Consider the following 13,005-nt stretch of genomic DNA (forward strand, 5'->3'; position numbering starts at 1 on the left):
CATGAAGTTGAGAGAGAGACACTTGTATATAAAGAGCTCATTTCCCACGTGGAAATATCAGAGGTGAAAACGCTCAGGGAATAGCCTAAGATGGCAGGATGAGAAAGGATGTAGCATATTGTGTGCCAGGGAAGAGGAAGAAAGATGGAGGCAACCTCTCCAAGGCAAGTCCCCGAAGCCATTGCAGGGCATGGAAGAAGAGGTTCTTCTGGCTCTGATGGATCATGGAGAAGGAACAGGGAACATGGCACCCACTAAACTAAGTAATGGGATGCCCAGCCTGGAGAGTGCATTGGAGGCATGCACCATGGGAATAACGAAAGGGAGATATGGCTATTTTTCTGCAGGGTGAAGGGGTCAGGGTGGAGCTGAACCTTACTCTAAAAACTACATGTACCACCTACACCAAGACCACTCTAAACGACAGAAGCTGTAGTCTTCAGACTGACACAGTGAAATTCAGGCACCTACCTTGCTTCCAACAGCATCACCAGTGCAGGTGACTACAGCCAGGTGGGTTACTGGAAACTCCTTTCCCAACTGCTACCCATAAATTCAGGCCATGTATTAGTGTGAAACTCCATGGTTTGAAGGAGGGACTTAGAAGAAAGGATAAAAAGAGCACATACCATATTATTTCCCCTACCTATCCACTGCTACCTCTTTCTCATTCTCTGATACGTTTAGCCCAAGCAAAACAGAGGGAAGTTATTTTGAATTAGATTGAGGTTGATTTTTTTTAATGGATCAGACAGAATCCAACTGAGTTATGGTTGTGTCTCCATTACCCACTGGGAAGGACACACTCAGTAGCAATTACTGGAAAAATGAAATCGTTCTATGAAGTTAATAACTCAATGAGTTCAGACTTCTTGTTCAAACCAGTTAAATGAATAGCACTGTATCATCAAAGAAGTGGCAATGAGATTCCAGGCAGAGAAAAAATAGACTCAGTCTGAAGTAGGTGCAAAATGTACAAGCAGGAGCAATTCTGTGAAAGTGACATGATACAACACAAATCCAAATCATGCAGGAAAGTCAACTTGAGCCTTGAAATGTATGCATTTTGAGTAGTATTTTCAAGTCAGATGAATGTATTACTTTAATGTGGGGTCTGCCAAAAGGAGAACCTAAAGACTTTGACACAAATGATTTATTTGGGAGATGATCCCAGGAAGATGATCTCAACATCGCAGAGTGGAGAAGTGAGACAAAGAGGAGAGAGAAGTTAAAAAAAAAAAAGTATTTTAATGAATGGGTTGCCACTACGGGCAACTGGGACTCCTCCCACTGGAGATCTGCTGGGAGAGACACTCCAGTATTGTCCTTCTGGGGGTGAAGATGCTGCTGGCCATTTATCCACCATCTCTTATCCCTCATTGGTTGAGAGATGCTCCTAGGGCATCAACTCCCAGAACTGCCATATATGGGCAAGTTTGTTCCCTCTGATAAAACAGGAAAGGCACAGGAAGCTTTGGGGAAACTGTCACAAATGACCTCCAGGAAGGGCTAACTAACATGGGTGGGGCCCTGACAACATCTCCTATGTAAATGAATCTAATGAAGGACAAAAAGAGGACTTGAGAAAGTCTATGGGTTGCTGATTTCTGGATCAAAACACACTAGTATCCCCCTCCCCACACACACACCCCTTATCCATGGGGGTACATTCCAAGACCCCGAGTAGATGTCTGAAAATGCAGAAAGTACTGATATACTGATATCAGATTTGTACAGTACTGATAGTGCAGTATACTGTTCTTCCCTATACATACATAACTATGATAGAGTTTAATTTATAAATTAGGCACAGAGATAACTACAATAACTAATAAAATATAACAATATACTATATTAAAAGTTATGTGAATGGTTTTGGGGCCATATTAAGTAAAATAAAGGTTATTTGAACACAAGCACTTCAATAACACCACAGTTGATCTGATAACCGAGACAGCTGCTAAGTGACTAACAGACGAGGAATGAATACAGCGTGGATACACCGGACAAAGGGATGATTCATGTCCCATGTGGGACAGAGGGGGATGGTTTGAGATTTCATCTACTCAGAATGATGTGCAGCTTAAAACTTATTGTTTTCTTCTGAAATTTTCCATGTAAAATTTCAGACTGTGATTGACCACGGATAACGGAAACAGGGTAACTGAACTGAGGAGAGCGAAACCACCAGTAAGGGGAGACTATTGTATACCGTTTTAAAAGCAAAGGGATTTCTTATCCTGAAAAGTTTGCTCATGTACCAAATGCTTTGATAAATATACCTCATCACCATCAGCATCTTAACTGAGCTAACCAAGGCCTCCCAAAGTTAGGCAATATCAGCACATTTATCAAATACCTGCATAAACCACAGAAAGAGAGAGATTTCAGTTCCATGGGGGCAGGGATGTTTACCTAAACTGTTCACCGATGTGTCCCAGACATCCAGACCAGGGTCTAGAAAACACACAAAACCTTCCCCAGCAGACAACCTGACAGATTGGTCACTTTAAATGAGTGACAACTGAAGTAGCCCTTAGCTCTGAAGTTCTTAGCCTGATTTTGTACTTTGGACCCTCTTGGCTGTCTGAAGCCTATGGACTCCTCAGAAAAAAAAAGGTTTTAGATGAATAAAGTAAAGTAATTCAGCTTACAAAGGAAACTAATTATAGTTACCAAAATTTTTTTAATTTTATGATTATAATGCATTAAATAACAAGATTTTGTGGAAGTCTAATAACCAACATAATTTCAAAGTAAGGAATATAAATGATGTTTTGATAGATCTCCAACAAATGTAGTGTATTGTCTACTGATGACACAGTTCCTGCAGTGATTTGGTACCTATGTTCATAATTAAAAGAAATGCTATTTTTCATTTAAAGTTAAAACCCAAAAGTGTAACTTTTGTTCATCCAAGTTCATAGACTCTGACAGTCTCCCCCATGCCCCAAAATGATAACCCCCTGAGTAGTTTACTGGGCTGGGAGTGGGAGGAAAACTCTGCATAGAAACATACTCTGAATTCAAACTGACGCGGAAAATTGTGGATGCCAGGTTTAAAAGTCCTGCATCAGTCCCTTTGGATCTTTCTTGAACTTGTATGGCAGGTAAAATTGGAATATACGTGTTAAGAATTATGCTAGGAAAATGTCATCAATAATACCTTTTATGGAGTATTTCCAGTGAGCCAGACAATGCGCTAAGAACTTAAATGAAACTTCAAATAACTTTGCAAAGATGGGCGAGTGAGCTCCATGTTCAAATGAGAAAATGAGCACAGAGAAGCCCAATAATTTGGCTAATGTTGCAGGTAGGCTGATAACAAAGGATTTTTAACCAGTTTTCTTACTGCTGCATCAAAATGACCTAGGGAGCATGGTAAAACTACAGATTCTAGGATCTCACCACAGAGATTCTCAATTAGTTTGGAATGATGCCCTAGAAATGATGTGTTTCAGTGGCCCCCAGGGTAGTTCTGATGCAGGTTGCTTGCAAATTGCACTTTGACACGCACTGATTTAAAGTTAGGTCTGCCTGGTTCTCAGGTGTTTGTTCCAGGGAATCGTCTGTGTCCAATGCCAGTTTGGACTACCCTCTAGGTAAAACACCCCAGCACTTGCACACAGCATGCTGCTTCCACCAGAAGCTGCAGGGCATTCTTCTCATCTTTCTTCCTGTTTCTCCACCTTTCTCTGGTGTCTCCCACACCCACATGGCATTGACAAGTCTTTGTTAATGAAAGGACTGGATAATTGGCAAGAAGAGAGTGGTTATAGTTCAGAGGGCTTTTTCAAGATAGAGAACAAAGTCTTCCCCTGCTGCCAGAGTAAGCTTCACTGGGACCTATTTCCCAAGAATGGGGGAACTCTGCAAAAACCTATGCCCAGAATTTAAATCAAACTCACCCTCCCCTTCCACCCTTACCCCGCCTCCACTGCCCCCACCCCCTCACAAAGAAATCTGCATATGGTTCCTCCTGCCTGGCTTTTCCAAGGGGGCAGACCATCTACCAGACCCAACATCCTTTTGTGGCTTCAAGGCATTTGTGTTTAAAATGCCAGTAAAAAAGAAAAAGTTAAAAGAGTAATTGAGCATCTGTGGTTTGTCTGTTTTCTCTCCCATCTCTGAGATTCTGTACCAATGCAGATTTATGAGCCACCACCTCAGCTTGTCCCTGGTATACAGCAGCAGTTGTAAAATGCAAAACAATGACGATGGCCATGAAAGGAGCCCAGGGCTGAGGCCCAGGGCTGAGTCAGTCCCTCTGGGCACTTTGCCTTCTCCACCCAGAGACAATTGGCCCCTGCCCTCAATCAGGAGGCTCCCCTTTATTTGGCTTAATGAAGATAAAAGACAAGACCGAGAGAAATAGGCAAGGCTCAAAGAAATTAGGCTGAGCTTGAGACCAAATTTTAGGACAGCTAGCTAGCTAAAGATGATGTGATTAATAATAGCAGGATAGTCATGTAATATGGTTTTTATATATATACTGCAATGCATATCACAGGTGGAAAAAAATCACTCTTAAATTTGAAAATTAAGAAATTTAATCAGCTAGACACATGGATGTGGCCACATGACATTTTGAAAAGCCAAGGCACTAGGTTCTTTTTAGACTGACCTGTATATGTGTGTTTTTTGTTTTCTTGCCAGTCCATCCCTATAGACTCTAAGTTGTCAGATTTACTACTGTATATACACCCAGCACTTAGCTTGCACTCAGTAGGTGCTCAAAATTGTTTGTTCAATAAATGACAGAATGACAACTCTAAAATTAATAAAGTCCTATGTTTTGTGAAAGTCCTTTTTAAAAGAAATTTACTTTTGTGAGAGTAAATTAAGTAAATATGGAGTTTTCAGTTGTATGACTCAGAAAGTTCTGAAAATTTTTCTGGATGGGTTACAGAAAGCAAGGGTAACTCATTAATACATCTAAGTGTACATTTCTCCCCTCATCTTGGATGATTCCAAATAAATACAAAGTTTTAAAAAAATACAGGAGATGCTAAAAAAGGAAAGGGCTTGTCCAGTGTCAGGGCATGGCAGTGAGCCGATCACAGGTGACAGAGAGTGGAGGAACCACGGGGGATGTCCACCAGCACCGAGGCTCATCTTTTCCTTGTGCAACATGCAAATTTTATAAGGTACCAGAGCTTTTTTCCACTGGTACCAGGCAGACACTGAAGGGAGATCATGCAGGGGAAAAGACTGAGGTTAACAGGGCATCAAACAATCAGGTAATAGAATAGCAACTGGCTGATACTTATCAAGATTTGCTGGAATGATAAACATCTAAGTGTGCACTGCTGTCAGCAGTCGAAGACTTGGAGAGATGAACTCATGAGCTGCCTCTCATATGGTGGAGATTATATGAGGGGTGGATTTCTATCTTAACACCAAGGAAATAAATTTCCCCTACGCTCACTCACATCTTCTGAAAAAGTATTTAGAAAGTGAGTGAAATTCAAACAATGTATATTTTTCTAGGAAGTCTCAATAAATTACCTTTTACTTCAAATAAAACTCAACCTAGGCTACTCTGTTCGGTCCAGCTTTTTAATCCAACATGAAATGCCAAACTCAAGACCAATAAGCATCAGAAGCAATAGCAGATCAATGGTTCAAGAGCTGCCACTATGAAAATGACTTATATTTGCCAAAATAAATCCATGCTTTTTCCCCTGGAAAAGCCAACTTCCCCCTCATTTTTTCCCTGTCCTTTCTTTGCTTTTCCTCTTGCAGAAATGAATAGCTCATCCTCATCATTCCCTCCCCTCTCTGATGCCAAAGAAACCATTTTAATTTTGTTTTCTTGTTTCAGAAAAACAGCCAAACGTTAGACAGCAGTGTCTTTTAATTCATTTTGAAAAACAAACTCACATGGATTGATTGATTCTTCAGGTCCCCTTACTTGGGCCTGGCACACTATGAAGTCCAAACAACTCTGCATAGTTACATTAAACGGGTTCTTGTGCTGCAAGGTCACTGGGTGCAGGTAGCAGTGAAACATTCCCAAGACAATCACTAGACATGCAGAACGCCAGCCAGAAGCATGGGTCACTTTCAGGGGTCTTGCCACAGGGAGCATGAGGCTGTATTTTGTGTGCATTGACAATTGTATAGGGCAAGCCAGTTGTGTCCAAGGGAGCAAAGCACCCCTTATTCCTCTGAACCTAAAGGGGTGTCTTCTCAAAAGAAGTATCTTTCCAATCCCTAAAGTTCGGGGCCAGATTCCCCTCTGAGTTGTGTATGTTGCTCCTTGGAAGTCAAAGTCAAGCCACCATGAACATGAAAGCTGGCTGACCCCCTCCGTCCTCATTCTCCAGCATGGAGAGAACGACTGCCTTTCACCCCATGAATCCAAAAGAATCCCCCCATCCCTGGGTTTAAGCATGGATGCCGGTCAAGCAAGCCTTGGATACCCAGGACTGTTGGATTGTAGCTATGTTGGTGTATCCCATGTACAAGGTGGTAAAGTGCTTTTGTTTCTCTGCCTGATCCAGCTGGAGGAGAGAGGCTTGGGGGCTGCCTGCCTAATGGCCCCTATCCCATGTGCTTATATTGGGACCGGTCCCTAGGGATCTGCACCTGGTTGGCAGTCATTTTGTGGTGAATGTGGTAAATCACCAGTGTTACCACGATGACGAGGCCCAAGATGAGCCCCAAAATCAAGGGCAAAGTTTCCTCCAACTGCTCCCGCTCATCCACTGGGCATTTGTGCTCTGAAATGGGAAAGAAGAAGAGAAACAGTGAGCTCTAGTTGGAATGTTCTAAATCAAAATCCTCCTATCAAAACTAAAAGGGAAATACAGATTAAAAGCTCTCTCAAACTTTGGGGAGACTTTTTTTTTTTTCAGAAACAATATTTCCTCAATCAACCCTAAGGCTGAATCACTTAATATTTTTGCATAATGTAAAATAAAAATGCATCAGATAGAGCAACATTCAGTTACTGAATTCCTGGCAGAGGTCAACAAAACTTCCAGATACTTTATTTAAATTTTCAGTTTCAGCATTTGACACAGCCACCATCCTTTTTATTGCTGGTTTAATTTTATAACTTTTTATTGAAGTATAATGTACACATACAGAATTGCACACAAATATACAGCTTTAAAAAGTCTGAAAATACCAAGTGTTGGCAGCGACGTGGAGCAATTGGAACACTCATACATCACTGGTGGAAAATGGTGCAAACACTCTGTAAAATAGTTTAGTGGTTTCTAACAAAGGCAAACACACCTACCTTATAACCCAGCATTCCATTCCAAGGTATTAAGAATAATGAAAACATATAGACACCGATAGTCTTGAATGTAAATGTTCATAGAAGCGTTATTCATAAGTGCTTAAAACTGGAAACAACCAAAATGTCCATCAATGTGGAAGGGATAAAATAGTATATTCATACCATGGAATATTAATCAACAATAAAAAGGAATGAATTATGGCTACACATAACAAAATAGATGAATCTCAAACACATGTTGAGTGAAAACTGTCAGACACAAAAGACTACATATCGTATGACGTTCAAGAATAGGAAAAACTAAATCTTTGGTGATTAAAATCAGAAAAGTGCTTACATCTGGGAAACAGAACACAAGGGGATTTTCAGGTGTCATGGAAATACTCTACATCTTGATCTAGCTGAGAATTACATGGTTGCAAGTATAGGTAAAAACCCATTGGGCCCAAAACTTTAGATATGTGCATTTTAATATATGTAAATATAATAATTTTAAAAGAAAGTGCAGAGCCTGGTGACTTTTCACAAATAAACACCTAATGTAACCAGCACCTGAGTCAAGGAAGAAAATGTTACCAGCAGCGCAAGGTTGATTCGATTTTTACCCTCTTAAATTTCAAGACAGTTTAATAGCTCTACGTCTCCATTTTCACATAGAACCAGAAAAAAACAATTTTCGGGCAACCTGGTGGTCAGATACTTTGTAGAGCTGACCAGAATGGCATTGCTAGACACCAGGCCACAGTTGCTCAAGCTCCTTTCCTTCTTGTGGGTAATTAGTGGACTTTTCATCAAATTTATGAGCCATGACTGGAAAAAAACAGATTTTAGATATTTCTTCATAAAGACCAAGTTCTTGAGTCAAGATGACCCAGTAAATACTTATTGAGCACCAGTATGTCAGTCTCCTACAAAATCCATCGTTGACATAGTTTAACCTCTCACCTTGTCTGAAACCAACACACAAAGGAGGGAAAAGCCTGAGCCCCAAGAGTCTTTCCTCTCTAATAAGAAGAATCTGAAAAATTGCAGGCAAATATGCAGCTTGTAAAAAGCTGTATATTTAACATGCTTGGTTCCTAAATTAACTGTCAGTTCTAAGCACAAAGATTGTCTCTTTTAATCCTCATAATAATACCATGAGGTAAATACTATTTTTATACCCATTTTACACATAAGGTAGCCAAAGCAGAAAGATACTAAGGAATTTGCATAAATGAAGCCCCAATCTGAACTCATACACCCTAACTCAAAAGCATAGTCACGGCAGGACTGAGCAGACACGAGCTAAGATGAGAGTTAGGGTCAGGTCAATAGCAGACCTGAGCTACTGGCAGTCAAAGGCTATTGAAACACAGGTGTACAAGAAGGAGGGCTTCTGGGTTCTGTGGATCTGTGTACTGGTCATAGAGGTACATTCAGTTTCTGAAAATTCAGTGAGCTGAATACTTACTACAAAAGGTATGAGGATACTTTTGGAGGATGTTGATTTTTATGGATTTAATGGCTTCATAGGTATATTTCTAAGTCAATATTTATCAAATCATACATTTTAATATGTATAATATATTGTATGTCACTTATACCTGAATAAAATTGTTTAAAATAAATATGTAAACATATATAAACATATATCTATATATATGCATTCCCCAACTGAAAAAAGGATTTTAATAGTTTTTTTTTAAAGATATTTGGGCAAATATTAGGTAAGTGTTAAGGACCTATTAGCACTAAACTGAGCCTTTCTTATTACAACCAGAAGAACTGAAAGGAATCAGGTGGGGTCTTATCCTTGTTCACTATTTGATTCAATTCTAATGAGTCCCACACTTGGAGTTTCAGCCTGCAACCCCATATACCTATTTCCCCAGGGAACAGACTTGGTGTTGTTACAAGATGCACCAGGGATAGCTATGGGCCCAGAACTCCATAGCCAAAAGGTTTTTTTCCACCCACGATCTCATATTGCCTCTTTGAAGAGAACAATAAGTAGAAATGGGGTCACCTGGGGTAGAGATTTTTTCCTCACTACATCATACCCATTGCCCAGTAATGTTAACACAGATTGTGGGGGTGGGTTTGCATAATTTCCATGTGCTAGCTGAAAACTCATATCTTGATATTAATAATAAACCCCTTAGGATCGCACTTGTGTTTATGTTAATGAGGTAACTTTGGGAAAGCCCCTAGGTCACATAAGGATGGGGGCTATTTGCCAGGGGAACCAATCACTGATTAGAGGGTTGGAATTTTCAGGTCCACCCCTCTAATTTCTAGCTGGGAGAGGGGCTAGTGATTGAGTTCAATTACCAGTGGCCAATGATTTCATCAATTATGCCTATGTAATAAAGCCTCCACAAAACAGAAGGCTAGGGTTCAGTGAGCTTCTGGTTGGTGAACACCTGGAGATTTGGGGAGTGTGGTGCCATCAGAGAGAGCATGGAAGCTCCGCAGCCTTTCCACATACCTTACCCTTCGCATCTCTTCCACTGGGCTGTTCTTGAGTTACATCCTTTTTTAATAAATGAGTGATCTAGTAAATAAAATGTTGCTCTGAGTTCTGTGAGCCACTCCAGCAAATTAATTGAACTTGAGGAGAAGGTCGTGGAAACCTCCGATCTACAGCAGGTCCATCAGATACCCAGGTGACAGCCTAGACTTAAGTGGGGTAGGGGCTGGCTGTCTTATAGGACTGAACCCTTAACCTGTGGGATCTGATGGTATCTCCAGGTAGATAGTGTCAGAACTGAGTTGAACTAGGACATCCAGTGGTGTCAGAAAATTGCTTAGTGATTGGGAAAACACCACACGTCGGAACTGGTGTCAGAATCTAGTGTCAGAATCTAATCCTTAAATGGATAGTAACTTTAGTGTAGTTATGGAAAATACTGTTTTATATCCCATCCTTTAAGGAATATACAATGTATTTGGTTAAAAAAAATACATATGTGTGTGTGTGTGTGTGTGTGTGTGTATAGTTAAAATACTATTGTGTTTTATTTCTTAATGAAATCTGAAATTGCCTTAGGAAAAAACCTAAATTAAATACTCCATAGGAAGGGTTATATATATTAAACTATGGACAAAGCAAAAATAATCATGGGAAAATAAAAGATGTCAAAAATTATTACGAAAAATACTGAATCCTCATCCTTATCCACCTCCTTCCACTAAGTGATCAAATTAAGGTCAATTCCTGAGTCTACTATCCCCAAATCCCCAAAATTCTGGAAACTGTAAGTATTTTGTATCCCTCCTTTGGCAGCAAAATCTGACTTGAACTAACATCAGGCTGCTCATGATTTTCATTCATTCTACTTAATGTGAAGATTCATGTGTTTTACTGTAGGAAAAAGATATATTAATATATTTGATTACAGGGGGCTGCCCTGACTCTTTTACAGTCTTCTATAATACAGTAGTCCCCCCCTTATCCGTGGGGGATATGTTCCAAGACCCCCAGTGAATGCCTGAAACTGTGGAGAATACCAAACCCTATATATCCTGTGTTTTTTCCTATATATACATACCCATGATAAAGCATGATTTATAAATTAGGCACCGAAGACATTAACAACAATAAATAAAACAAAATAGAAAAATTATAACAATATACTGTAATAAAAGTTATTGAACATGGTTTCTATCTCTCTCTAAAAATATATTATTGTGGTATACTCACCTTTCTTCATGAGATGCTGAGAGATGATACGGTGCCTATGTGATAAGATGAAGTGAGGTGAATGACGTAGGCATTGTGATGTGATGTTAGGCTACTATACAAATTACTTGAACACAAGCTCAGCTATATCACAACAGTCAATCTGATAACCTAAGTGACTAATGGGTGAGGAGCATATACAGCGTGGTGATGCTGGACAAAGAGATGAGTCACATCCCAGGCGGGATGAAGTGGGACAGCACGATATTTTATCACATTGCTTAGAATGTCACACAACTTAAAACTTATGATTTGTTTTTTCTGGAATTTTCCATTTAATATTTTCAGACCATGGTTCACTTCAGGTAACTGAAACCATAGAAAGCAAAATTACAGATAAGGAGTGGGACTACTGTTTATGGATTATGCACTGTATTGTCTCTCTAAAGTTTATAATATTCTCCATTCTGAAAAAACTTCAAGGGTTTTCGATGAGAGATTGTGAACCCATAAAGGACAAACATTCCCCTTTCGAGCTTAAGCCAGTGTTTTCAAATTGCCTCTAACCCATAGGAATAAAAAATTTTACATTACGACTCAGAGTATATGTACACAGACATAACTAAAACTAACATTTTATAAAACAATAGTTATCTTTATGCATCTAATAATTTACACTCTATTCTGTTCTTTCATTTAAAACAGTGCTGGTCAAGACTCATTGAAGGAGAGGTTATAATCCTTTATGTGCCAGTATGATGAAACTATCACCTCTTCTCAGAATAATGCTTATAAATGCATAAAATAAAATATATGAGATTACAAAAAAAATGCATTACACTGAAATTCAGCTTTCAAAATATTTTTTTAAATAATTTGGGAGACAGTGATATATGTACTTCTTCGTTAGCACACATGTATACTAGCTGTGACTGCAAAGTAGTGAGAAGCATAATTATTACTTTGCAAGATCTGCATACACTAATATGAGATGAAAATATGGTTTCTGTTGTTGGCAAAGTCATGGGTACCATTAATTCCACTGTCTGTTGCTACCTTCCTTTATAATCAAAGGAAATATTAAATATTAATTGGAAATTAGTGGAAATAAAGATATAAAATTTTCCCATTGAAATTTACAGACCCCTTGAATTCTATCCACAAACCCTACAGACCCCAGGATTAAGATCCTGTGCAATAAACTTATTATACCCAGGGATTATAAAACAGGAAAGGTCCCAGATCCCTGCTTGGGAGAAGAGTATCCCTTGGCTTAGCCCAGACCACATCTGGCTTTGGATGCTCAAAGAACCCCAACTCCTTGTCTACCTCCATAGGCCTTAGGGTACCTCATGCCTCTGCCACGGCTGGACTCAGGGTTCTAGAGCACACAACAGAGGGGCCCAGGGTGGATATCCTATGGCTGGAAAAGGCAACAACAATAAGCCTAGTCATTAGAAAGAACCAGAGGAAGAGAGTAGACAACAGAGGGGTGATCCACTGCTAGCTGCCAGTTGCCAACTAAGGTCCTGTCAAACATAAACCCAGCACCTCCACTAAAATACTGATTGACCTTAAATTCTGTTTTCTATACATGTGTTTTATTTTTGTTTTGTTCTGTTTGATGACCACAGCATTCCAAAGTTGTATTTACTCCTTGAGGCAAACACGCTCCAAGAATTCTTCATCGTACCCCCCAAATAAGCAGTACTGAGATAGGCAATGGGCCAAGGGGCAATCTGTCTGCTTTCTCAAGCTCAGCTAGCTAATGCCAGGGACTACTTCTGTTAGTGGAGGAGGGCAACCTTCGCTGGCTGTGCTTCCCTCACTGTCTGACAGGGCAGGTAAAGGAAGGGTTTTGCCCCTCAAACCCTCTTCCCCTGTGTTCTCTGGGCTGGCTCTGGACTCCTATAACCTTAGTAAAATATATTTTGTATACAGGGAAGTTGTCAAGATGAGTGGGCTTTGGAAACCTTTGGCTGGAGATAAAGAGATACTCTCAGCAAGATGTAAGAATTAGAGATTTAAAAAAATTAACAAAAGCAGTTACCAATTAATGCTACTATGTGCCAGGAACATGGCACACATA

General features: G+C 39.8%; 1 protein-coding gene across 2 annotated transcripts in view; it reads right to left on the reverse strand.

The window, feature by feature from the left end:
- Positions 1–4,781: 4,781 nt before the first annotated feature.
- The window catches only part of LAMP5 (lysosomal associated membrane protein family member 5), a 16,669-nt gene continuing 8,445 nt past the window's right edge, over positions 4,782–13,005 (reverse strand). Inside the window, exon 5 of one of the 2 annotated variants that reach the window (XM_006921596.3) lies at positions 4,782–6,725. In XM_006921596.3, the coding sequence (XP_006921658.1) occupies positions 6,547–6,725 (179 nt within the window). In that variant the 3' untranslated portion in view covers positions 4,782–6,546. The remainder of the gene's footprint in view (positions 6,726–13,005) is intronic. The other variant, XM_006921595.1, reaches the window with a different exon arrangement.

The sequence above is a fragment of the Pteropus alecto genome, unplaced genomic scaffold, assembly GCF_000325575.1.
Source record: "Pteropus alecto unplaced genomic scaffold, ASM32557v1 scaffold45, whole genome shotgun sequence".
Taxonomy (NCBI): Eukaryota; Metazoa; Chordata; class Mammalia; order Chiroptera; family Pteropodidae; genus Pteropus; species Pteropus alecto.